General features: G+C 42.7%; 1 protein-coding gene across 15 annotated transcripts in view; it reads left to right on the forward strand.

Moving 5' to 3' along the window:
- Positions 1-1489: 1489 nt before the first annotated feature.
- LOC146962131 (neurexin-3b) overlaps positions 1490-27611 on the forward strand; it is a 310390-nt gene continuing 284268 nt past the window's right edge. For 13 of the 15 annotated variants that reach the window (XM_085771291.1, XM_085771293.1, XM_085771301.1 and 10 more), the window contains exons 1-3: positions 1749-2604; positions 7958-7975; positions 8342-8368. In XM_085771291.1, coding sequence (XP_085627417.1) covers positions 1908-2604; positions 7958-7975; positions 8342-8368 — 742 coding nt within the window. In that variant the 5' untranslated portion in view covers positions 1749-1907. Of the gene's footprint in view, positions 2605-7957; positions 7976-8341; positions 8369-27611 lie in introns of all 15 variants that reach the window. The other 2 variants (XM_085771304.1, XM_085771299.1) reach the window with 2 other exon arrangements.

Genomic DNA, 27611 nt, shown 5'->3' on the forward strand with positions numbered 1-27611 from the left:
ACTTTTAAGTCAAAGACAATGATTGGACCAGGCAACGCAGGGTTGCCAGAGAGATAGCCTACACACACATGCTCACTCGAGCACAGGGACACACATGCGTGCACACACACAGCAGTGCATTAGCATAGGTATCAGTTACTAGAATTCAATAGCTTGCCTGCTGCAGCAAGATTAACTATTCAGGGCAGGTGGTTAAAGGGCCTATTGTGTTGCATGGCTGTGTGCTACTGTCATGATTGGACAATGCGTTTGTCTGGTGGGCAGCCCACTGCCAAAACAATTGCAAGGGCAAAGGGCTGGAAGAGTACACACACATATAAGGTTTCACCCATGTGAATCATTTCGAGCTCTGCAGAGTAAATTCAAACGGGGGTGAGTAAGTACAGGTGTAGCAATTGAGGGCTAGTGGGCTGGTTCATATTCCATACAAGTGTCATCTGGGTTTGAATGATGGCAATAATTTGAATATGTTCACTGAAAGAATGGGGGGAAAAAAGCAAAATGGTAATAGCGGTGGAATTCAAACATAAAGTGGTACCACCATAACATCTTTCTGAATAGTTGTTTATGATTGTAATCCTCCCAAGACATGCAAATGAGAGAAAGAGTGGCGGTGGATAATTAGTCATATTTATCAGGATCCCAGCAGACCCTTACAGATAGCAGGCTAACGTGTGAGGCTAAACACATGTTCTGGCTCACCTCAATGGATTTTCACTCATCCCAGAAATCAACAACAACAGCAGTCTACTTTATGTTTCTATATTTTTTCCCCTTGCAAAATTTCTATGATGTGCCACCGCTGTTTGGGAATATAACTCTCAAATTAAGGCTCTTAAGCTCTAAATGATTATTTGCGTTGATCTTCAAATAAAATGGGTAATTGGTGGAAATGGAACCCGGCATAAAATGCTCATAAACCTTTAATGGGTGTTATTAGTGGTTATTTAGTGGTATTTAATGGCCACATGGAGAGTCAAATCAGCATCGAACGGTGCTCAGTCAATACACTGTGTCACTTTGAAACAAATTCACAGGCATGATTTTGTTTATCTGTAAGGGACTTCTGTATATACCATTTAAGTTGTTGTCGCAAAAGCTGGCACTGCGTCCTCTATTCTGTCCCTTTTGAATAACATTTTTAATTGGGCCGAACTTAATTACAATAATGTAGCTATTATAAAGTAACAACATGATAAAATCCAGCCTAAAATTACCTCACAGCTGAATTAACCCCATCTCAATCAGTATAAATCAAAATGCATCTTTTAACCTTCACTAATGATCTGTTTCTTGCAAGCCTGCTGTGCTGGACAGTATTCGATTCCATAATACTTTATTGTACTGTTGTGTTTCCTATTCATGACCAGTTAACAACCACATTGCATGTTAGATTTGCATGTTGCTACTTTGTTAAGCCAATTGACATTAAATGTATCTGTTTTTTTCTTCTTCTTTTTCTTCCGCTGTTCTGTAAAGGTGTGTCCAAAGCTGGAGCTCAAACCATGGGGCACGGAACTGGACCGGCGATGAAGGTCATGTGCTTCAATCCAGGAAGTCGCCTCAAAGAAAAATCGCACGATGCAGCTCTGAATCACTGACCCCTTCCAGCACCTTCATCTTAGCACTTTCATCAGTCCACTTTGTGTGGAAATTTGATATTTTTCCCATGCATCTCTGCAAAGATTGGAAAGATTAAATTTCCATCCATTATCAAAAAAAAGAGAGGGAGAGAGAGAGAGAAAAAAGCGGATATTGCATTCTCCGTGTGACTGCAGAATTATCTATGTGGAATATAACATTCAGCAGATAAATCCTGGAACACAGCCATAATCAGATGTTATCATCACTGTGAGGATCTATCCCCAGTTCTAACCCTCTTGTGAAACACCGTGCTATTCTCTACCATGAATCCCAACAGCCTACCTGGGCATGTCCTCTTGCTGCTAAGTACTGTGCTCGGCCTGAGCGTAGGCTTGGAGTTTACTGGCTCCGAGGGTCAGTGGGCCCGCTACCTGCGCTGGGACGCCAGCTCCAGAAGTGACCTGACATTTCAATTCAAGACTTCAGAATCAGAAGGCCTGATGCTCTACTTCGACGACGGCGGATACTGCGACTTCCTGCTCCTCATGGTATCTGAGGGTAAGATGCGGCTTCGCGTGAGCATCGACTGCGCCGAGACCACCATCGCCTCTGATAAAATGATCAACGACAGCCGCTGGCACTTTGCAGCCATCAACAGGCACAATTTGCGGACTGGCTTGGCCGTGGACGGTCAGACCAAGACGGAGGAGGTGCGGCCCCAGCGCCAGTTCATGAAGATCGTCAGCGACCTCTTCCTCGGAGGAGTCCCGGGGGACATCCGCAAATCTGCCATCACCCTGCCCTCTGTCCGTGAGATACCACCATTCAAGGGAATTATTACAGACCTCAGTTATGGAAGTAAGCTGCCCACGCTCATCAACAGTCAGAAAGTGCGCTTGGAGATGATGGGCCTTTGCACAGAGAACCCCTGTGAGAATGGCGGGATCTGCTCGCTGGCAGATGGAGAAACCTACTGTGACTGCTCCAAAACTGGATATGTAGGTCGATACTGCACTGAAGGTAAGGGGGCTGGCTCCAGAGCTTTCTGTGTCAAGCACTGAACATTAATTGAATACTTTGTACAAAATTCAGAGTGATTGCTTATAAATTTACAACTGACCTAACAGCAAATCTACTCTCTTCCAGGTATACAGTCTAAAGGTTCTACATGAACTCCTCATTTTTGCTTCTTGCATCATAAAATGATCCCTCGGTCTGTGGCTTACAACTGAGTGTACTTTGTTATACCATTAATTTCAACACACAGCCCCGAAATTAGATATAATTTCCATAAATACGTTGCTATTCCCGCTACACCTGATGTGATTTGTGCAATCCCAAACTTAATTTATAAAACACCTAGAAATTTGTGCATCGATTGCAATGTAGCATTTTGCACAATGGTGTAATTTGTATGAAGCAGGTACGCAGGTATACTCCCCTGTGTTGGGATGATTTAGTGCAATTCACACATTGTAGGTTGTTGCTCTTGCAGCTTCTTTTAGAAAGTCTTGGTATTTCATGTGGGAGTTAAATTGGAGGTGATGTGCTCAGCATTTCCTCTCCCGTCACAGTTATTACTTTTGATGAGGAAGCGGTGGATATGGTATTAGCTGATATGACTAAAATTACAACACTCAATTCTCTCTTCTCCGTTAAATGTATTCAGCTCTTGCAAGGTGGTGCAGGGACCTGAAGGTACACTCAATGTTTGGATGAGAAACAACTTCATCTATTTTTCCTCTGCTTTTGTGCCAAGGCCATCTCTTTTTAGGCTAGTGTAATGAGATGCAGCACTTTAACAATATTCTACTCTCTTCCATCCCCACGCCTTTTAAAGATATAGGCATACAAAGCTTTTTTTCTCCAGCTAACAGTGCGTATGGATATAAATGGCCTAGTGACAGTGATATAATGCTGGACCCATTTTAAAAAGTAGCCCTTTCCTCCCACTCCAGGAAATGCTAAAAAATTGTACTGTACCCTTTCAATTTTCATATGCTGCTGGTTGAAGACTGCTTAATGTTAAACCTACATCTTTCAAAACACACCACTGCTTGTAGCCTTGAGATCAAGCCAGCTGATGCCAATAATAACTTGCTACATTTCTTCCTTTTTGGTACTCCCACATCACAGAAACACTCTACTTTTCATATTTAGATCAGTGATCTTACATGCTTTACTCTTTTCTCATGGGTATGGATTATAAAGGATAACTTTGTGTGAACTGACCCATGTCAAATTTCCTCCACTGCTGACCCACTTCCTGCCTGCCTAAATCAGACTGACATGGCTGAGGGATGACTCCATTTTGCCAAAAAATCAGGGGAACGCTCACTGAACGCGACAGCACTGATTGCGAGTTATTTTAAACTGTGTCTAATACAGTTAAGATGTTATTATTTGCCAGCATTATAGCAGGCATCTCGAATATGCATTTCCAGATTTCCGTGCAGCGGTTCTGCTGCGTTTGGTTTCATAATGTGTCTGATCATTTGCCGCTCAAACGAAGCTGTTTGGAGCTTAAATCCCGAGCGCTAGCCTGTGGCATTGTTCAGGACAGCACGCAATGTGCTGGTTGCAGAGCAGTCAAGCGGACGGACTGGACTTGCCCCCCTTTCCGCTTCTTCCCATTTGCTCATCGGTTGTGTGGAGCAGTCGATGGAGGAGAAGGAGTAGGAGGAGGAGGGGGGAGCAGGTCATGGTGGTCCATTTGTCTGAAAGCTGACAGGGGAACTATGACATTCTTGTCTCAAAACAACCAAGGTTTTGAGAGCGCACTCGTGACTTAGCCAGACAGCTTGGACAAGGAAAGATGGTCATATCTCAGCCGCAGGGCAGAGCAAGTATGACGAGTGAATTCACCACAGGCTTGTTGTACCCCAATTTGTCCCAGGAGGTCAGCTGTTGGACACGAACCAAACCCTGCTTACTTCCTCAGTGTCTCTCTTTCTCCCATTCACCTATTCTCCATTTTTCTTCTGCTCCAAAGCAGCGAGGCAGGGAGGGTGGTCATGTTAGCTTCCCAGCTGATCTGACTGCTGCTCTTGTCTGCCTTCCCATTAACTGATGTGGTCGACTGTTGATTATGCCACAGAGACTGGGAACCATAATTAGGAGGATAATGAGAACAGAGATGGCTAATTTGCCTGGAAAATGCTTGCACAAACACCATTGCAAATTTAAACTGTGTGTTGGCAAACTAGCACATTTTTTTTCTTTATTACGAAGCCCACATGTCCACAAGAATACTTCAAGAAGTCCTGGAGCACGGAGCCTTTGTATATTCAAGAGTGATCAAACTTTCATCAGTTGGTTTGCACACCTGTGTGTTGGCATACTGTTGATTATGCTGCACGTTAATGAGCGATGAAAGCAATCTGTCAAACCTGTGAATATTTATATGTTACATTATCAGGCTGCATGGCCGGAGCCTTGCATGCATGCATGCATCCATGCATTCGGTTACATTTGCGTGCACACACACACAAACAGTGAGAAATGAGGCCCTGGAGCTGCTCGTTAAACCGGCAGATGGCTGACTGACTGAGTGGACTGGGCCTTGGAAGCATTTTGCCAGCCGTATTCCTAATGGTAGCCTGCTAGCCCACTGGCCTAAAAGGGAAAGATGAGAAGTGGGCAGAATTAACATGTGAGATGATGATGAGAAAAAAGGCATGGGAGGAGTTGGGTAGAGCCAGTCTCTGCCACTTAAAAAAAACAAAAACCACCCATTCCTACACTGTCTCCATTTTGGGTGTGCATTTCTTGCATCGAGGGACATTATCATTTCATGAGATGGTCATGTCTCCGTCTGAGACGGTGCAGCTCTCCCAAAATCGTCCGGCTCGGCTTGAAGCTTAGCGCCACAAACAGTTGGCTGTTTGAACACATGTTCAGTCTCTCCTCCCATGTGGATCAGAATGTATCAGTGTGACTAACTGTGTCAGGGCAATGAGCTGAAATTAGACACCACTCACCACTAGCTCTGCACATGTGTTGACTTCGGCAGGCGAATCCGCTGCTGCAGCTTCGGACTATTGTCTTTTGCTGTGTTGATAAGTCTTAAACTCTAAACCTCTTTCTGCAGAGCCATCTTTAATATTAACTTGATATTGGATTGACCCCCATAACCGAGTGGTGCATACCACTTTCTCCAACTCTCTGTCTCACTTCCCATCACTCTCCACCACTCGGTCCACTAATACAGGCATGAATATTGCAAAAAAAGAGAGAAACTAATATTAACTTGATTTAGCTCCTGTTATTAGCTGTGCAAATATCAGTATCTTTTATGGTAATGATCTGGATATTGTCCCCCCTTCTGTTCAATTAAATTAATGGGGGTGACATTATGAAGTCTCTTGAATACCTCAGGGTTTTTTTGGTTACAATGAGATGTGCATAAGGTCAAGGTTATTAAGAGCTACACTAGATTGTTTAATGAATATGTAAAATGATCGTTCATTTCCTCCGTCAGAATCCTACATCCTGCATTTGTAATGAACACTTTAAGGCTCCTTTTGCTCAAAAATATTCACAGGCTTGATGGAAGGCTAGTAATTGAATGCTAGGGCAAGCAAACTGTTAAGCAAGTGCTGAAATGGTGCCTTCAGGCTTAGCTTTGGGGATTAATAAACAGACATGGAAAAAATGACAGTTACAATAATCTTACTATAAAAAGTAGGTCAGGGGGAAAAAATGGTGCAGGGACTTGCCTGATTCCAGTGCAGAGGGCATTTGTGTCTAGTGCCCAAGCTGAAAATTATGTTTGGATTTGAGTGGTGAAGCTGCTGGTAAAATAGAGCAGGGGATTATACTCGGACCACATGTCCTCCACAGCACATTGGCTTGTTCTGGATGCTGTCGCATCAAGAGAAAGGGTTTTATCTACATGGGAAACTGAGCATTTAACACACAAACACGCACACACTATAAGCGCACTTAGTGAACACAAGCATTTGCACCGTCAAGAAAAAAAAACCATGCCCGTTCAATCAGGTACATACATCCAGGGGTCCTATGCCCCCCAGTTGTTGAGAGCTGGAGCTGCATTGCTGTCCATCAGCTGGCCACTATCTCCCTTCTCCCCACTTCCATGCTTCGTCCTTCCCTTTCCTCTGCCAATGTCATCCTTTCTCGTGTGGGAGGAGAAGGAGCAGCCATTTTGGGCTCCCTAAAGGAGACAGGAGAAAATCTCACCTCGTCTTCAACAGCTGCTTCTCTGGAATTCGCCCCCTCGCACATGGCTTCAAGTGATTTTTCTTAAATTTTACATTTAACAAGGACTTAATTGTGTCAGGGAGGAAAAAATAAAAAAAATAAGGCGTGCAAATCCCCAGTTATATCAAGTGGAGGGAAGTGGACCAGGCCTCTGTGCATCCTGGGCAGAGATCAAGGCAGTCAAATTAACATCTGATATTTGTGCATTAGAGCCAACACTTAATTAGGATTAATTTAATTTCCTCGTGGCAGTCCTTGATGCTCTTCAGAGGCTTTAATTGGGAAAAAAAAATCTTAATTTTCATTTAAGGCTCTAAGCACCAGGTTAGAGACAGAAGAAGAGGTAGAATCCTGGCCCGTAACGTGACGCACAACCACGTACAACACACACAGCGACTGAGTTCACCCGGTGATCTCTCATGTGCCCTAAATCAGACTGGCATGTTTGATACCCACAAGGTGTCATCCACTGGTGAGATCCTGGTGAGGATGCTTGCTGCAAGGGATGAAGCTTAATGTGTGGCTTTCTTTTTTTTTATCTTCTTTGTCCTGCCATGCTGTGAACTACAGGAAACCCACAGTGAGCGTTCCCCTGACAAACCGCAAGGAGTTTGTTGAATTTGGGTCAGTGGCGAAGAAAACGTCAGTGGGTGGGTGGGTTAAAGGGGCAAAAAAAAAAAAAAACGGGTTGGGGGGAGTGGAGGAGGATGATATGGGTCTGAGAAGAAGCGTCTTGAGATCCACAAAGCTCACAACACCATAAATCCTCAGTGTGGGTGTGGATTTATGTCTCCTGTCATGTGTGTGAGCCACTCTGTGTGATACAAGGGGCAGAATATTATGTTACTGTGACAATATTCGAAATGTGAAAGAGTTGATCTGCCAACGGTGTCATGTCAATCTGCTTCCCTGAGAGGATGGGACAGATGAAACTTTGTGTTTTTCTCTCCACAGGGGTTTTCTACTCAAGTAGTTATTTTTTTCCGATCAGACATGTCAAGGGGCAGCCCCTCTGCTCCTTACATGGCAACACAGTGATTAGAAGTGTGCTATGTTTTGCATGGTAGACCCACATGCAAAAGTGGCTGTAGTGTGTCACTAATTCCAGACTTCTCTTTGCTCTCTCTCCTTCCCTCTGACACCTCCACAGCAGTCCAGAGAAAACCAGGTGAGTCTCTAGAAGGACAGGTCACACTTTCAGTTCATTCCATGTCAACTTATATAATCTATTAAGAATTTTACTTTCAAACCTCAAGCAGAATATGTAGCAGTAATCTTGTTATGTCTAACATTTATTCAGTAAACAACCTGCAGAGCTACTTTATATTCACATACCGTGTTGCTCTCTTTATTAGTCATTTGTCTGTTTCAACAGAAAAGCTTTCAAATGCACTTGGGAAAGCTTTGCTCTTAGTGTGATAGCCATGGTTTGCCATCATGCAAAGCATGCATAATGACAATACAAGTGTAGTATTGGTGTGCTGTTCCTCAAATTTTCTCTCTGTTCCTGTCTGTTTGATTTTTTCTCTTCAAGGCCTCGCACACCTGAAGGCAGAGCAAGGTACTCTCTTCTTTTTCTTTTAGATCTCTATTGCTTTTTTTTTTCTCTTTGTGAGTGTGTGTGTGTGTGTGTGCTCAGTCACTGCCTGGCTTGGTTTTGGGGCGTAATTTTGCGCTGTGTGCCTTCGCTACCTGTCCATGTGCATTTGTATGTTGCTGTGCTCCCATTGTTGCTGCCGAGAAGTGGGAGAGTTTGTGGGTGCGTGTGTGCGTTGGTGGGGAAGGTTGCATGGCGGCATGGCATGTTTCTCATCTCACCTTCATCCCTCTCTCTCTCTCTCTCTCTCTCTCTCTCTCCATCTCCTCACCCTTGTTTCACCCAGGTTTCTGTGTATTACATAAGTGCGGACTGTTTTCAGTTCCACAGCTAACATGCAGTGACACACTCCACTGTTCCTACTCGACCTCTGCCGTGATGGGGTAGCGGAGGCGTGAGGGAGGGAGGATGAAAAACAAGGGAGCAGGAGGGCGGATAAGGAAATCATTGGAATTTGGGGAGACAGTTCAGAGGAAGAAGACAGGGATCGCTAAGGGAGATAAAAAGGGGAGAAGAGGGAGAAAAAATTGTCATGGTTTGTAGTACAGTTGTTTGAGAATTAGCCGTAGTGTCTGTGCCATAATGAATAAATAAATGTATAAACCGTACTGTAACTGTCGTGAGCAGATATTTAAATTTCCAAGGTCATTCTTGACCTTGACAAATTAATCTTATTATCTTCTTCTTATTATTATTAATCTTTATTTTGTGTAAATTTCAGACATTCCACATGAGATTGCTATGATTCTCTAAACCCATCCAATATTGATGCTTTATTGTGGTAATAACGTTTGGAAGCCATCGTGTTAGGATTCTGTCAAACCAGCATTTAGAGCAGTGAAATTTTGCAAGATCTTTGGATTTGCATCCACATGTGAAACCCTGATGTTCTTTCACAGATACGTAGTTCAACACTCACCAGTTGCAAACTGCCTTGACAGCTCTGACCTTTAAGGTGACGGAGATAACTGGAGAGTCCAAAACTTGAGAAAGTGATCATATGAGCCGTGCTGTGGAGCTTCTCTCCGTAGCTTTCTCTCCCGTCTGCTGAATAACAAGGGAGGTCAACAGAGCACTCCTCTTCATTTCCATTTTACTGCAACAAATGGTCGCCCCTGCAAGTTCTGCGAGCCCTTGGCTGCTGCTGAATTTCAGACGGATGAATTTTGATCATTCGTGCTCTCGATGTGACCTCGGTGTAGAGATGCAATTCAGCGAAAGATAAAGAACAGAAGAAAATATGAAATACTAAAAGAATTGCTAAAAGTGTCAGTTGTTTGCTGCCCACGCTCGCTTCTCTCATTTCCCCACCATTTGCATGATTGTCAACATTTTGCATGCAATTGTCAGTTGGCAGTGTACAGGCTTATGGTAGACTAACAATAGCTTATCCCCACTTTTTGCTGTCTTTCTCTGGTGCTCTGCGCGGGATGACACTCTTCCCTCTTTTATCTCTGCGGATCCTCTCTCCTCTCCAAAAACTGTAGGTAGAAACAAAGGTACAGAAATCCCTTTTTCCTTACTGTACTTTTATCTGCACTGCTGGAGCTCTGTGCGTGCGTGTGTGTGTTGAATTTGTGCTTTGGGCTGCCACTGGTTAATCATTCATGATGTGTGTGTTTGAGAGGAGGAAAAAAAAGAAGGAAAATCAGGGTGCTTGATGCTTTCCAGCTAATGAGCGCCCGTATTTACTGTTGCATGAAGGATGAGTGAGTGAGCAGAGATATGAGTAGAGATGGAGAGAAATGTGGTGTCAGTACAGGAGACTGGAGACTTTCGCTTGATTGTCACTGTTAAATTTAAAATGATGTTAGTTGTAGTTTGAATTATTCAGAGTCTTTGCACACAGTTAATATTAAACATGGATAGCGTCGTGTGTGTGTGTGTGTGTGTTTTACAGTGGTACTCGCTGTGCGTCCAGGGTGACAAGTGCCTGGAATTTCAAATAACAGGAGTGAATGAAACACAACACTGAACTGAACGTGGGCCGGCACAGGAGATCGGGTACCGTGGTCAGTGGTCGGTGGTAGCCTTTCTCGTGGATCTCTCCACTTATTTTGTTCATGCAGGCTCCGGGCAGGTTGCCTTAGCTGGCTGGCACCTAGCAGCTAACTTGGAACTGGTGCAGACCAGGGCAATCCAACTGTTTCATTTAAACAAAGCTGTCTGTGGTTCTGTAGTAGAGAGTTTAAGTGGTTTAATTTAGGAAGTGGCAATGATAGGGTAGAGTAGGAGGAGATTCTAATGAAAAGGGAAAAGCCCAGTGCTGCTGATTTATAATAAAAACTGATGAAAATCAACATGAAGTTAATTTTTGGATTGTGAAGTCCAGAATGAACTTTGACTGTTGAACTGGTTGAGCTTAATGTGTGTGAACTGAACTTTAAAGGGACATTGTGTAACTTCTCCTGTTATCTATTCACAAAAATCGATTATTTGGTTCAAAAGTCTGTTTTTCATTAATCAGTAATCCCCCCCATCAACAAACTGAAGTGTTCCTTTCAGCTCTGAATTTGCCGTTCATATCATTCATATCTACATGGAGCGGGTAAGCTCGGTGGTGGCTGCCATGTGGTGTCGCCATGTTTTTACGTTCAGTGGCAGCGTGACGGTAGGAAACCATGGAAACCATGGAGACACCGGAGCTGTCGGCTCAGGTGGAGGTGGCGTCTGTGAACAGTCACCGCGGTAACGCAGTGAGGACGAATGGAGCGTTACACTGATGGTGCATTCACCTGCAGTCGGGCAGACGGCCGTCGGTAACAAACCAGATGTCGTTTTAGTCACAGAAGCAAAGAGAAAGCCGGTAAAATGTGGGTCAGGTAAACAATACGACATCGCCATAACAACATATTGTCACGTGTATTGTTTTGCCTCCTGCTGACAGACCACTTGTTTACATAGAGGCTTGTTTATGCCGTTACGTGCAGTGGCTGTCATCTGTCTGCCGTCTGCCCAATTTCACATGAATGCAGCATGAAAAATATGATTGAGTTGCTTGCTATATACAACTGCAACACTAGATGGGAGTAATTCCTACACAGTGTACCTTTAAAATAAAAACTTGAAGTTAATTTTTTGATTGTGAAGTCTAGAATGAACTTTGACTGTTGAACTGGTTGAGTTTAATGTGTGTGAACTGAACTTTAAGATAGCTCTTGTAAGGTGTGAACACTGAAGATGGGCCATCTGTGTGAAGATGAGGCATAGGCGTGGTGTGTGTGTGCGTGCGTATGCGTGTGGCTAGTGCTTAATTGGACGTGACAGTTCTGTGTCTGCTGAAAAGGAGCTGATTGGTAAATTTCATCTGACATTTGGCTTTGTCTGAATGAGGTCATAGCGGTGGCCTCTGTGTGTTGCCTCCGTGCAGAGAATATCCTCATTATTCATTTATCAAAGCCATGTGATACACTGTGTAGTTGTGTGTGGTCATGCATGTTGTGTGTGTGTGTGTGTGTGTGTGTGTGTGCGTGCGTGCCTGTGAATTATGATCCTGATTGATATCAGGTGAAGGAAAGTTGTGTATTGTGTGACTTGTGCCTGAACAGGTCAAAAGTTACATGAGGCCTACTACAATGGCATGTGTGAGTCATGTTCACCATTCTGAACAATATTGAATTTGTTCCTCCCTCTTGGTTACTGTTGCTATGCCTGTCAGGCTTATTGTTTACAATGCTAGGTGGTCAGCTTCATCACTTTTAAGTCATTTGTGAAACGATGGATCCATAATTACAGACAGGTAGACAGAAGCAGGTGTAGGTTTTTGTAGGTAAACACACATAACAAAAACAAATATAGAAAAAAAAAACCCCGAACAAAACTAAGCAAACAAATAGACAAACATATGAACAAAGGACAAACACCTACCTTAGTTAGCATATAAGAAAATGGCATGAACAAAATTATCAACAAAAAAAGAGAAAAGTATTATGTAAACTTTTATAAACCCTCCAGACACCCACCCCCCCATACACCCCTGAAACTTCACTACCATCCATACATGTGTACATTAAAATTCATATTTCACAAATCTTTCTCAATCCTATTCTTTGATTCAGAGCCGGTTCAGACCTCCATGGGGCCCTAGGCAAAATTCTGCTAAGGGGCCCTCCTAACTGAACCCCAAAAATTTTCAACAGTCGCACCTGACACCCAGTGTTTCCACGCATCCCCCCTTTAAACGTATTGCAGTGTTGGTCTAACTAAGAATAAATTCAGAACAAATCAAATCAAACTAAATGTAACAATCATCAACATGTTAAAGGGACAACGAGGAGTTTTGGAAAAGCGAAGCGTTTTCACACTACATTTATGAGCCTCCGCGCACCGTGAAATTCTTTGACCGGCGCAAGACAGACTCATGTTTTCATTCATCAAGAATTAAAGTCAGAGGTTCAAAGACGTTCAGTTACCGTCGTAGTCCTGACCATAAACGGCCATTCAGCGGCGTTATTCTCATTAAGGAAACGCTGGTCGGCTCGACCAGCATCTCCGCCACCACTAATAATAACAAAATAACGATAGAGACAAAACGATATATTTATCTAAAATGGGCCCATTAACAAGTGTGGGTAGCGGAGATTCATCCACATTAACGTGAGACTTTTTTATAACCGAATAGAAACTCCTCATTGTCCCTTTAATGTTTGAAAAAACTCACCATTAAATAAATCTCTAGATAAAGCTACTATTAATTCAGCTCCATCAAATTGGCTGCACTTGTTTTACTTTCACTTCAAATGTAGGTAATTATGTTTATTAGGCCTATTATTTATTATATAATTATTATTATTTTTAGCACCATTGTCATAATATTTCACAAGTTTTGTTTGATTCTGCATCTATATTTGCATGTAGGCTATCCAAGCAAACAAAATTCAATCTTAGTCAATATTTATCCATTGCTTTCCATTTTGTATGTAGATGTAACTACACTACAACTAAAGTTATAGAAGCCAGCAAGACGCACACGGAGACCGGGGTTCACCCAGGGCCCACCGCCCTGTTGATGCAGGTCAAACACGGACTAGTCCCTCCCTCCCTCCCTCCCACCCGGAGAGGAGAGTTACCTGACTGCTGTTCCTGCAGGTCATTGTCAGCTGTTTCTTCCCCCTAATTCCCCGAGGGATAACTCCGCTTCATCGTGGCGTGCTAAACGCTGTCTTGCTAGGAATCCGGTAGGCTACACGTGCGCGACGGGCGGTCACGTCGTCAGTTTTTTTTTTTGTTTGTTTGTTTTTTAACGGGGCCTCTGCTATTTTGCGGGGCCCTACGCAACTTGCGTAGTGTGCGTATTGGGTGAACCGGTACTGCTTTGATTTCATAAACATAATATGACTAATAAGAATAGCTGCTGATTATACCTGCAGCTGTGCCTGGCACCATTATTAGCCCCAACTAGTTAATTACACCACAGTTAACTGCTCGCATTAATTGAAAAACCGTTTTAAATTTTTCCATTCGACTCTTTTTAAAAAAGAGTCTTGTAAAAGTGGTCGATTGAGACTAAAGCACACCTCCGGGGTAAAAGACAGTGTCCTCTCCAATTGATGATAGAAGACGAGGAAATAGAAAAGCAGCATTACTGTTTCATGATAAGTATGCTACAAAAAACAAAAGTTTGCATTCAGTCATACTATCAAACAGTCTATGTTCACGTCATGAATTAACCGACATGTTGATGTGGTTGTAGCTGATGTTGCTGCAGTTTTTTTTTCTTTCTTCTTTTTTACCACTGATTAAGGTCAGGTAAAGTGCTCCTAGATGTGGGATGACTCCCATTCCGAAGGACCGCCATTTCGAAGGTGTCAATCGCTGTGTTTTATTTTGAAAATTGACCATATTCTTTCATGTTTCTTTGTTTGACTTCCTGCCCGGCTTGCCGCGATTGCAACCCTTTCGGGATTCGATCCCCGGTCACCCATACCCAGGGCGGCAGCTCTACCCGCTGTACTACTGCGGCAAGTGCTCCACAAGTTTTACCCAGCACATTAAATTACTACCTTTCAAAATGGAAAACCTTTTTTCAGGTTCGGAATGGTGCCCCTTTTTCAAAAACAATTAAGAGTCGGCATTACGAAACATGAAAGTAAACGTTTGGAATGGCGGCCCTTCGGAATGCCACACTGGACCCCTCCTAGATTACTATGCTAGTTAGCCAGATTTATATTAGAGCAGAAAAACACATTTCTCTCTCACAACTGGTTTGGCTTTTTGGTGTAAACGCTAAAAGACAACAGTTTGGATGGAGAGTAGAGGTCTTACTGCAGTCCCATGCACATCTTGTCTTCACATGCTTAAATCCATTGCTTGACAGGCTTGTCATGCCTTGTTACAGTCGCTAAGTCATGACTGGACAATTGCTGTTCTGTGAAAGGTCTAAGAGCACAGCCAGTTACTGTATGACCATGTGTCCTGATTGATATAAAGTACATTTGTGTATTTTCTGACTTTTACCTGTGATCAGGTATCTGTATCAGATCCTGTGCTGGTTTTCTTCCTGTGGACAGAGTAAACTAAAAACAGAAATCCCTTACACTTATCTCATCAGTATATCAGGTAGCAGTGGGTTGGTCAGTGTGTACTGAGAGATCCCACAGAGGTTTACTAGTTAGTGCTGTTGCATAACACAACAAGGTTTGATGCATGGCTCTGGCTCTGGCCCGTGGTATGTGGAGTCTAGAGGTTTCATCTGGGTGTTCTAGTTTCCTCTAACATGCTAATCAGATGGACTGGGGACTTTAAATTACCCATATGTCTAAATGTGAATGAGTATCTCTGTATCTACATTAACCCCACAATGATCCCTGGGTAGGCTCCAGAGTTCTGTGTGGAAAAGAGTCGCTATCTTAAGAAAATGAATGAATATTATAAGAATTGTGACTACTTAATCAAAAATCACTAAATTACCATTAGAGATATAAAAGGAGATGGTTTTAAAGCGCACAGACAAGACAGTTTCATTTTATGCAACTTATTATATGACTTTTTATTGTGAAATACCGAGATCAGGATGTGTGAAATGAGGACGTGCCTTACAGCGGGTCTCTGTGCTCTTAGATTCATGTCTCTGCAGTCGTGAATATGTACTGTAAATGGCACAGCGGTCAGAGGGCACAGTAAGAGGGAGGCTGGGGAGAACAGACCAGAGAATAGACTCGAGGGGGAAGGCGAGAGAGAGAGAGAGTGAGTGGGGGAGGGGGAAGGGGCTGAAGGCGAAAGAAGAAAAGAGAGGGACAAGAAGGGGACAAGGATGGAGTGCTGCAGATGAAGGGGCCAGGGGAGCATGTCGGTGTTGTGAGGCCACATAAAACTAATGAAAAATATGGAGCACCTTGTCATCCCTGTACTCAAATCTGGGGCTGATGCCGCATGCACCCAGAGCCATCCATCCAGAAAGTTTTAGTCCCTCGCAGTCGGAGAGGCCCCGATTGTTCTTGGCTCGCACACGCAACTTTTTTTTTTTTTTTTTTTTTTTGATGCATAGCAGTGACGATGTAACAAACTTTTTAGAAGCCATGGCAGTGGACCAGGGACTGTGCTCCAGTTAACGACATTGCTCTAGTTAGCAGCATGCTGCACTTTAAGCTGCAGATATGCACAGTTTATTGAACAGCATATATATGTATATTATCTCTGGTTTCAGATTTAAGTGTTTTTTTTTTTAATATGTAGATTTCTGGACATCACTTATGTCCATCCCGTTGCAAATTGAATTATTTAATTAACAGGGACAGTAAATGGACAGTCTTCATGTGAGCTGAAATACCAATGAACGACTACAGCTGAATTTCTGAATGTAATCACATCTAAATATGTCATCTGGATAATGAGATCTGATCATGAGGGCTTACATTTAATCTCTGTGATAATTACAGATGTGGCCAGAGGTGTTGGTAGCCTCACACCTCAGTGTGACAATGTTGTGTCTCTCCTGGATAATGTTGAAAAGTGCTGTACCTTTCATTTGCCAAGGATAAACCAAAGAAGCTTTGAAAAGAGATGTAGTCTTGCCTATTTCACAAAGATTTTCTAAAGTGGACTGGACAGACTTATTGCAAATGACAGTGCAAGTGTCATTTGTGGATTGCAGAGATATTTCAGGGAGACTATTGTCTTCAGTTTGAATAACAGGTGCCTGAGATCTTCTAATCATTAAACAGAGAAAAGAGTTCACCCTGCTTTTTGGCCTCATTCTGTGCACAGAGATGAGAGAAAGACAAGAAAGAGAAAGTTGTCTGAGGCAATAAGGGAGAAAATTACTGCCAAGTGTGGTTAATGTAAAAGCTATAAGTCCATCTCCGAGCAGCTCTGTGTTCGTGTGACCACAGTTACTCATGTTATGAAAAAGTTACAAATCCACAGGAGCGTAGCAATACACTGTAACCTCTCTGGATGAGGTTGAGAGAGGGAAACCGAATGGTTGTAAAGAAAACCAGGGACAACTTCAAACAACATAGTGACCTCTAAGATTAATGAAGAGCAGTGTTTGGGCTGCGTGTTGCCTTCTGACTAAAAACAGGGCTGCGTGGAAGAAGAGAAATGTAACAAACATGTCTGATTAGAGTTTGCTTGCGGTGCATCCTTACAAGTCATCGTGCATCTGGGAAAAGCAGTGGATACATAAAACAAAATTAGAGCTTTTTTGGTAAGTCAGATTAGCCCCCTGTCCACAGAGGGAAAGCTTTCTGAGAAAAGAACACCATCCCCAGTGTGACGCACGGAGGAAGCAGTAACAATGTGGCATTGCTTTGCAGCATCTGGAACAAGACGAGCTCGAATCGGCACGGGACATAATGAAATCAAAGAACTATTGAGGCATTCTGGAGCAAAACAGTTTGAGGTCGTGGCTCCATCAATACAATAATGACCCCAAAAACATACATTTAAAAACAGCCGGGGAAAGGATGAGAAGAATCAACATTGGACCGTTGCGAAGTCGCCTGCTGTGAGCCCTGATCTTAATCCAGCTGAACATCTGTGGAAAGAGCTGAAACCCGCAGTTGGGAGAAGGCACCCATCAAAGCCGAGAGAAGTGGAGCAGTTTGCTGAGGAAGAGTTCAGCCAAAATACCAGCTGGGAAGTGTAGACGTCTCATTAAGAGCTACAAAAAGTGTTTGATTGCAGTGATTGCCTCAAAGGGTGTGCTACAAAATATTAGCTGAAGGGACCCAATGTTGTTTTGTTCAAGCTATTTCATTTATTAAATTATTAAGAGAGTTACATATCTGTATTTTTGCATATAGGACAGAGAATTGTGAATGGCAAATACTTTTGTCAGTTGGCACCGATAACTTTGGCTATATCTGTATAGTACGTAGTTATTTAGTTTATAGCAGTTTTTGATGAGGCAGTTTACTACAGTACTCTGAACTCCCTACCTCTACTTTCTGTATAGCTCTACTGCTTGGACCTGCTTGAAAAACATTGGTCAAAAAGACTTCCTCTGCATTTATTGTGCCATGGCAAAAAAAAGCAAAACACACTCAGATCATCGTGTCCTGTGCATGAAAACTCGTGTTGCACTCACTGACTTTTGATGATTCCTGTCTCCCTTATCTCTTATCGGTGATGAACTTTCATTGGACACCTGGACGGTGTCCACTGGGTAGGCCAAGGTCAGAGGTGAAGCTCTTCTGTTACAACCTGCAGGTCGTGTTGCCAGTATCACCTACTTGGTTTCCTCTGAGCAGAAAAAATCTCAGTGGATATACATACATATGTGTTAGAGCTTGCAATAATGAAAGCTGGAGGTAATTTAAAACCTTGTTGACATGGTCTAATCCATACATGAGTATCATGATTAATTATGCTTAACATGCTAATATATTGCAGGGTAATGAATTACACTGCAGTGGCTGCATGTTGTTTTCTATAAGTGTATTGGCTCCCTGTGCTGGAGATGTTAGGGACATGGTGAATATCTCACTCTGTAATGAAACTGTTTGGTCTCCAGGGGTGGACAGAGAAAGAGCACTGCTATTGCTTTGGACATGACTTGGCAATTGGGGGGGCAGTCCACTTTAGAGTGCAGTGAGAGTGGAAGGAGGGAGGGAGGGAGGAGTGAGGAGTTCAACTCGAGCCTAATCCCCCTGCATGAAGGCTTAGGACTGAGAACTTATTCTGCGCTTCTGGAGTCACTCTCCCTAATTATCCCCTCAAAGTCCTGCCGCAAAGTTCACACAGACAAGATTTTTGCTTTCTTCCTCTGTCACACGCTCTGTTTCTGTCCCTCTCCCTCCCCTCCCCATCGCCTCCCCTCCCTCCCTCCCTCCCTCCCTTCCTCCCTCTCTCTGTATATTCTCTCCCTGCCTGTCACCTCTCCTCTGACTCTGACTCCATCTCTCTCACTCTCCCTCTCTGCCTTTGTCCCACCCTATTCATCTCTGTCGGCCTCAGTATTCTAGTTAGGCTTTCTCACTTTCTCTCTTCTCCTTTGCTGTGTTTCTCCAGTTCAAAATACTGTGGACATTCATGAGCCTCACATCACAGCCTGGCTCAAGATGGGAGTACTGTGCTGGTGCTCACTGCCTGTCCACAGATGCTGCCAGGCTTCAGTGGGATTTATGTACAGCTCTGTCTATTCTCTTCAGATTTTCTTCCCCCCGTTAGTTCGCTGGACTTTGCCTTTACTGAATCAGAGCTAAAGCAGTGACTTTTTAGCACTTCACAGCCTTTTTTCCCCCACAGTGTTACAGGCTATAGTCAACCAATATACTCTCTCCTCAAAATCAGTCGTCACATAGAGAGAAACACCAACTGAGAAGTGGTGCTTTGGTGCAGTGCTTTACTTTGTATTTTTACTTTTACCTTGTATTATTTTATAAATTGTTCTGCAGCTTTTTTTTTAGAGAAATAAAGTGTTGATACGTTGAAATCGGTCAGTGGCATGTAATGACGCACTGACCCCTGTCAGCTGGTAATGACGCATCACAGTGCTGTTGGTTTGCAAGCTTACGCATGAAACGACAGGTGCTGGTGTTTTGATGGCAGCCACACGCTTCCAGTGACTCACCCACTAACATTTTAACTGAGCACATTTCTTCATTGTTGAACACAGAGCCACAGATCTGACATGAAATACTCCACAGGTTACAGATGGATTTTGAATTAGGATTGTCATTGTTGTATATACCTTTTTTAGTCACTATTAAGAGGAAATACCTGAAGCTTTGACCTCTGGCTTAGATGAGTGACATGGAACCACTGCCCTGCCTCCTAGCCAGTTTTTTGGTAGTGGGGTAGTGCAGCAAATTTCTTAATCAATCGAATTTTAATCGCAAAATTTTCCGAAGCACAAAAAAGAAACTTCAGCCAATATAAAGGCTTTGTCCGTGTACTCTACACACATTCATGCTGTGTCTTAGGAAAGAGGATGTTTGCACTCATACTTCACTTCCAGTTTTGTTTGTTTACATTATTTTGAGTAATTTTTGTATCAAAGATTTCTAGTTGTAAGACAGTGAAAAACAAATCATCTTGAACAAAATATCAATGTAAGAATGAGTGAAAGTTTGTCCTGACAGGCAGAGACTGGAGGCTTGGGGACAGTGTGGTAGCTGATGGAATAGACCTTGTAATACATCCATCCAGTACTGAACGAAGCTCATAACTGTGGAGAGTAGTGAAAAATAGATTTAACTCTAAGTAATGATACAGGGAATTATGCATAACAAGAGCTCTGCACAGTTTTTTTCCCTTTTAAAAATATAAGCCATGCTGTATGAATACAGTTTTCAAAATGAAAAAGGTAAGAAAGTGAAGCCTTGTAATAATTTTATCTGACAAGTTGTAGTTATCTGTCACATTTAACATCTATTTTTATTATTATTAAATGCTCAAAAGATACTTCAAACTAATATTTTCTCCCGATTATGATTCATTGTGTTGAATCCAAAGCAATTTTAAGCTCAGAGGCGTTGAGCTGAATGACGACTCATTTTCTCTGTAAAATCACACACAATTAACTCTCAGCATGAGCTAACCACTGTATCACCGGTCGTAGGGTTTTCTACTATCTGACTTTTGTGGTGCTGCTTTTTGTCAAAACCCACAGCAAGTTGCGTTCAAGTCTTATTATTCATCCACGGAGTTTGCTAGCATAGCATTGCATAACATGAATGAGCGGCGCTAGATCCGGAATGCCATTTGCTCGTTCTCAAAGCCCAGAGGCATGATGGGAGTGACACTACAGTAGATTCAGTGGGCCGTATAATATGGAAATCACCTGGAGGGAAGATTTTTTCGGCGTTTATGCCAAGTGAGCGTTACCTATAGAGCAAAGAGGCGGCGTTTTTTAGACCCGACATAATGTTCTAATAACACATCCATGCTGTGATGAAACCAGTCAGTCTTACAAGGGGCATTATGGGTAATGTAGGTGACATATTACAGTACAAGGGCTGCGTACTGGAAGTTCATTTCAATCAGTTTTGGCAAAGCAAGCTAAATTGGTGCAGTGCCATTACATTTTTTTCCTCTTGATACTGAAAACTCTGTAGTCACTGATTTTCCTGCCACATAAAACATCAGCACAACCAGTTTGTATTTGTTCCGTCCATGTTTGCTAGCCTGCAGCCGTTGCCTCATTATCATGGATTGTGCGGCCTCATCTAAGGCAAAAAAATGAAACTGTAGCCATATTGTCAGACCATTACTACACTGCTTGTGGCAGAGCGAACCTTTAATGCACCAATTGTGTTTTCGCCGACGTGTCAGGTTCAGTCGAACGTCAACCGAACAACCTGTTCACTCTGTGATGTCTGAGGTGGCGACAGCTGCAAAGGCTATTACTGCACATGACAAAGAGAAACAAATTGTTGCTGAATTGATTCTGTCGCTGTTTTGCTGTTCAGAAGAATAAAATGAGGGTAGAAACATTTGCTCAGCAACTCCTCCCTCCCCTTAACACAGTCTTTAACCTCCTGGCACATGATCGCATGTTGGAAAATGAGGCGTTTTTCCCTCGACGTCCTTTGTAATGTATGAGATGGAGATGGGCATCGTGTCACCAGAGGTTTGGTTTGTTTGCATCCACGCGGGTGTCACAGAGGCGATGAAAAACGGGTTTTCCTGTTATGCCTCAGACGTCGGGATTCAGAAGCACCAGCTGGCACTTATTGGCCTTGGCTCGCGCTGGCCGTGCTGTTGATAAACGGCTATTAATGGCCAGACGCTCACCCTGAAATTGAGTTTAACTTCGCCTCTCCTCATTACTCAGTCTGAAACTACACCACGATCCTTGAGGTGGATTTCAAAAGTTGCTAAAAAATTGAGGGCATCGGTCAAATTGATTTCAGCGCTGACCGGCTGCTACTCAAGTAGCCCGAAAATATGAGCTGTAAACACAGACCTCCTCCCTCAACACGTGTGGGTTTCCCCGTTTCACCTCACAACAGCCAGAGCCTGAAGAGTGGCTGGAAAGTGGAGGCAACAAGCCACTAGGTCTCTGCTGTTAAGGAACAGAGTATATTATTTTCCACTGGATTCATTATATTTGAGATGTATCGATTGCGTCTTCTCCTATAATTTCCTTTACATATTTTTCTATTCCTTTGCTATGTGTGTGTTTGTGTCTTTTCTGTCAAGTGGGTCTTTGTTTTTCATTAAGTTTACATTATTTTCTCTCATGTGATGTTCTGCTCTATCTTATCCTCTTTTGTCTGAGCCATTTCCTGTGTGTCCGGTTCCCTAGAACATCATCAGCCACATTGCACAGCTCTAACCCGGACACCAGCTCACTAATTCCAGCCTCCTTCACTTTCCTCTCCACTCTCCTCTGCCCGTGTGCTCTCTCTCTACTCCTCTCCCTCTGTTCTCTCCCTCCCTCTCTCCCTCTCTCCGTTCCTGACCTCTAGGATCAACCGAGCAAAACTGATTCCCACTTTTTCACGGATCATGAGTGCGTCAGTGGTTACGCAACAGTGAGAGAGGACGAGAAAGAGAGAGAGGATAGAGAGAGAGAGAGGGAACATGTGAATATGTAACTGACATATTTGTCCATCTTTATTTTTGTTGCTACTTAGCACAAAAGAATATATTGCTCTTGGTTAACTCACATTCCCAACAAAATATTTAATATGCTTGCATGAAATATTCCAGCCATCATTATCTGGCCTTGCTGCTGGGCAAACGTAAAATATGCACCGTTCACACACACACACACACACACACACACACAGCAACAAATAGATGATCTGTTGACGCATTACATAAACACACATCTGCACGGTCACGGATACAAGTCATAGCATTCTTACTCTTAGCTTCAAAGTCTGTTAAATTTTAATGACCACCCAGGGTTGCAATTAAAAACGTGTTTTCATCAGATATGTGTGCCAAACACACAATCATTTTCAAGTAAAGAACGAGCCGGATGTGATGAGGTTTTCATGCGGGAGTAGTAGTACACTGAGTGATCACATTTGGCTGAAAACTCAGGGATGCTGCGTATTGTTTGTGAAGGGCCTCAGACCTTATGAGTAGGATTTATACCAAGAACTAGGTTAAGATGTGGCTTGAAGGGCTGTATTGTGAGAGTCTTTAGTATGAGCGCGCGGAGGCTTAGGAATATGTGGAAGCAGCGTGTGTGTTTGCGCCGAGTGTTTGTGTGTGATTGTGCAGAGGGGTGACATGTGTAGATGTGATGGCTGCAGCCATGCATAGATGTTCACACCAGGGAGAAAGTAAACAAACATGGCAGCCGGATGGTAAGAAATGCAGCAGCCACTGTCAGAGCAGGCCTCCTCTCCCTCTCTCCGTCTCTATATCTTCTTTATTTAATTTGTCCTCTTGGCCTCTGTTTGCTATACCTGGACCAAGGATGTGATGATTTCATCCCCCTCTCTCTTTCGCTGTCTGTTAGCATGATACCTCAGAAAGTATTTGCAGTGGAATATTTCAGCAGAGTTTGGTAGAACTAGCTGACAAAGACAGATGTCAACAGAACGCCACAGCGGTGACATTTACAATGGATTTTTTTTTCTGTCAATCTCAGAAACAAATTGCCTCCCTTAATTCTTTAATTGTGATTCGTTGGTCCAACAATTATCTGTCTCTACAGGCTGTGGTTGCCAGATCTTCTGATGTCCAGGAAAAAGAGCTCAATAGTTGCATTGACTTTCTGTCCTATTTTCCTGTAACCATTAGGCTACAGTTTGCATTTGACATTTGATCGGTGCAACAGTTTGGTCAAACAAAATTAATTCTGAGCAATCTTACAAAATGAGTTCACATTTGACATTGTTGTAGCAGGAAGATAAAATATTTAAACAGTCGAGGAAACTGTCTCTGACTTTGAATTTTGTACATTTATTACCAGGACGTCTGTTCTCCAAAAGTCCACATGATCACCATGCATATTTTTTGGTGGAATTTAGCACCTAAGTTCTTGTACTTACTATTAAATCCCTTACTCATAGTACCTGGACTTTATAGGTGCCATTATAAAGGGAATAGTGGATCTAAGCACCCAGACCTCTTACATGAAGAAGGGCCACCAGATACCTGGAAACCACATGTTTTTTTTATTAGCTTTTTATTCTTAATTTTCAAAGTGAAAGCTATCATATGAGAGAAAAGAAAAGTATGATTGTCTCTTCTGTGCAGCAGCAGACAGATGGTACCTGTTGCCTTGTCTAAACCTAGAAGAGCACTACAGTATGATGGCAATAATGCTGTTTTGCTGCTTCACAGTTGCAGTGCACCGAGAGAAGACCAGTGAGAGATGATTTAAGATTATTCGGATTTTCTTTTACTTGTTGATTCGCTTCTTTGTACAGACCTCACAATGGATGCATTCAAAGTGGAGGCTGAAGCTCAGACATATGTGCGGTGCCACTGTAGTGCTTTAAGTGTTTCTGTGTTGTTGCCACCCTTCTTTCATGCTTCTCTTTCTTTTCCCATCGATGATATCACAGCCACCTGAGCTCACACACACACACACACACACACACACACACACACTCTATGGAGTCTGATGTTGCTTGGCAGCTCTCTCGTCTGACAAGGTTTTTCTACATTTGTCTGCGTTTGTGAGCGCTTCTGTGTGTTGAAGTGTCGTACTCATGCAACAACACTCCAGACACCGCTTAAATACAAAAAGGTGTCTTATTTTAATATAAAAATGTTTTATCCAGGTTGGTGAAATTTTGACCTCAGACCACGATGAAGCTGGTGCACAATTACTAAAAGAAAAATAAGCAGTATGGAAAAAAATGCTGTTATTTCTATTAATATTAGCGTTAAAAATGAAGTGATGTGAAATTCAAAAAGCCTTTGGTGAGGCGAGCAATGGAAACCATGGTGCACCATTCAAAGGGAATAAATATTACAAGAGCCTTGATAATCTTGCATGGCCTTCATCTTGAGAGGAACCGAGGAGGAAAATGTGAGACAGGTGAGGACCGGGTGGTTTTTCTATGTGATCTGACTAGAATGACAGAATTTATATTGATCATTCCTTTTTACAGGTTTTAAATTACTCTTATTCATGTTCTTCCACGTGTTTATATAAGCCATTTATTTAACCAAACATTCCCCAGGTAATTTGCAAAAGAGAGATGTTCAGAATGCTAAAATAGAAATATCCATGCAATTAATATTCACTGAACAAACATCCGTGCCCACGTGTTCGTACTTTAATTTGCAGCAGAAAGGCTTATAATTGGATATCAGCGAGGAAACTCCAGCGACTGTGCACAATAGAGAGAAATTATCTTCAGTTGAATTTTTTATTTTTTATTTTTTTTACCGTGCCCTCAATTAACTGGTCAGTTGAGATGTCTGAGGCCGTCATGTGACTTCAAAGAGTTGCAGCACTTTGCTTGGTTATAACCAAAAATTGAAGAGAATCTCTCAGCCCTCAACCCCCCTCTTCAGAGAGAGACATGGTAGGAGCCACGCAGCAGGCAAATGCCCTTGCTCTGGTGGAGCCATTATGCAGATGATATGCTAATGAAGTCATCCGATTTGGTTCTGCTTAGGGTGCGCTGCACTGAGGGAAGATAATCAAGCCCTGATCAGCTCCCAACGCTGCACTCGCTGTGTTCTAGTATGCATGTGAGTGTGTGTGTGGATCCAGTCATGTGTGCAGTGTTGTGCTGTGCTGGTTGGGCTTTGAGAGAGAGAGAGAGAGGGAGAGAAAATATGTACCGTACGTGTGGGTCTGTAATTAGTCGTGGATGTTTTTTTGTTTTGTCTTGTTTTTAATACACAAACTGCCTTCTTTGACGCAAACTGTCGACTTTGTTTGCCCATAACACAGACGTAGCTGTAGCTGCTCTGACTCTGTGTACAAGGCCAGAGTCAGAATTTTGGAAACGTTGTGCCCCACCTGCTTTCATGTTGGATTTCAGAAATTCAGTTTTCCATTAATGTAGAATTAAAGTGGTTTTTAAAGCCCTGTCAAAACCACCAGGAATAACACTCTAGTGGAGAAATGCTTAGTCTACTGTAGGACTGGATGTTGAATGTAGGTTTGGAGTGCTCATGTGTGGACAGGAGTGTGTCGAGTAGCAGAACTTAGTTTTACTAACTATCTAACATGTTTGATTCAAACTAAACGAAACCTAATGTTTGAATCTAACTTTAGTGACGTAAGAACACAGACATGGTCAAGTTGATCAGCCAATATTGCAAATATCATGATGGTATTGGTATCAATGTGGAGCTGGCTGATGACCCCCACCGTTGCATTCTGTGTGTATTAGATACATAAATAAAAGGACTTTGTGCTGATACACTGTGATCTCCCAAATGCAGAGCCGGCCCAAGGCATGAGCAAACTAAGCACCAGCTTAGGGCCCCCCCAAGAACAATCAACTTTATTAAATCTATAATGCATAACTACAGAAATCCTGTGTATTTACAAAACTCTAAGTTGTTGTTTCACATTGCTGTTGCAGTTTATTTAAAACCAAAAAAAATAAAAAATAGGTGATGATATGTTTACAGCAATTGCATTAGCTATTGGTTTATTTTGTTACTTTTATTATATGTTATTAGTATTACATCACTTCCAATATTAAGTGTACATCTGCACTTCTGGCTGAATTTGATACTATTTCAGATTCAAAACCATAGATGGCTATTAGCATTCCAGGCTAGGATGATGATCCATAATGACAGATTTGAAAAAATTAAATAAGTTTGTAGTAGGTGTGTAAATGATCAATAATCAGGATTATTGGCAGTAATTGGACAGAGGGTCCCAAAACTAAAATTGTGCTCAGGGCCCCATGGAGGCTTGGGCCGGCCCTGCCCAAATGTTAATGTTCTGTTGGCCTCGGAGACTTTCTAACATACACACAGTAAATCGGGGTACACTGTCTCTCCCTGAGGACACTTTGTCTTTAGGATTTAAGGAGCTGGGTATCAAACCAACAGATTAGTGACCAACCTCCATACCACAGCCCCTAGCTGGTCGTCTGTGACGCTGATCCATGGAGCTGGTAAATATATTTTATGAGATGTAGAAATGGGTCAGCCCCTTTTTCCACAAACTGGGGCTTTACATAGACACTGATATCAATACTGTTGCTGTTGGCTAGATTTAGTCACATTTAAGCACATTAAGTCTAAACACACCAGACTGAAACTGTAAAATATTCACCGTGTGTAAGTTGAATGTCGAATAGAAATTCTCTCTAAATTTACACACACACACTCAAAAAAAGGCCGTGACCTCAACGTCCTCAGTGGGAGCTACATCACTGCTGCTGTCACAACAAATGTACACACACACTCCACAACAAGGTTCTTGTTTGAGATGCAGCAGCTCCTGTGTTTTGCTCTTCACCTCCAGATTTCTCTTTCCCCGTCTCCTCCGCCCTGCAGTCCCTCTTTTCTATTTTAGCCTCCCTGTCCTCTCTTTCATCCCTCTGTCCTCTCTCTCCTCTTCAATCTCTTGTCACCCCTTCCTCCCTCACCCATTCGTCACACACCCACCTCCCCACCTCCCCCTCCATGCCCTCATCTGGCTATCAGACCGTCATCAGTTCACTCTTCTCCTCCCTCCCTCTCCCTCTCCATCTCCTCCTCTTTCACTTTATTTGCTGCTTTGTGAAATGTGCAAATAGTAGTTCTCCCCTCATGATTAAATCATGTCCCTCCTTCTTCAGCTCTTTCTTGATCTCTTACTCTCACTTCCATTTTTTCCCAGTTCAGTTGTAGTTCAGTGCCGTTTTGTATATTTACTCCCTGTCCCCGC

Source organism: Trachurus japonicus, chromosome 24 (assembly GCF_045865225.1).
Source record: "Trachurus japonicus isolate A0001 chromosome 24, Traja_1.0".
Classification (NCBI taxonomy): Eukaryota; Metazoa; Chordata; class Actinopteri; order Carangiformes; family Carangidae; genus Trachurus; species Trachurus japonicus.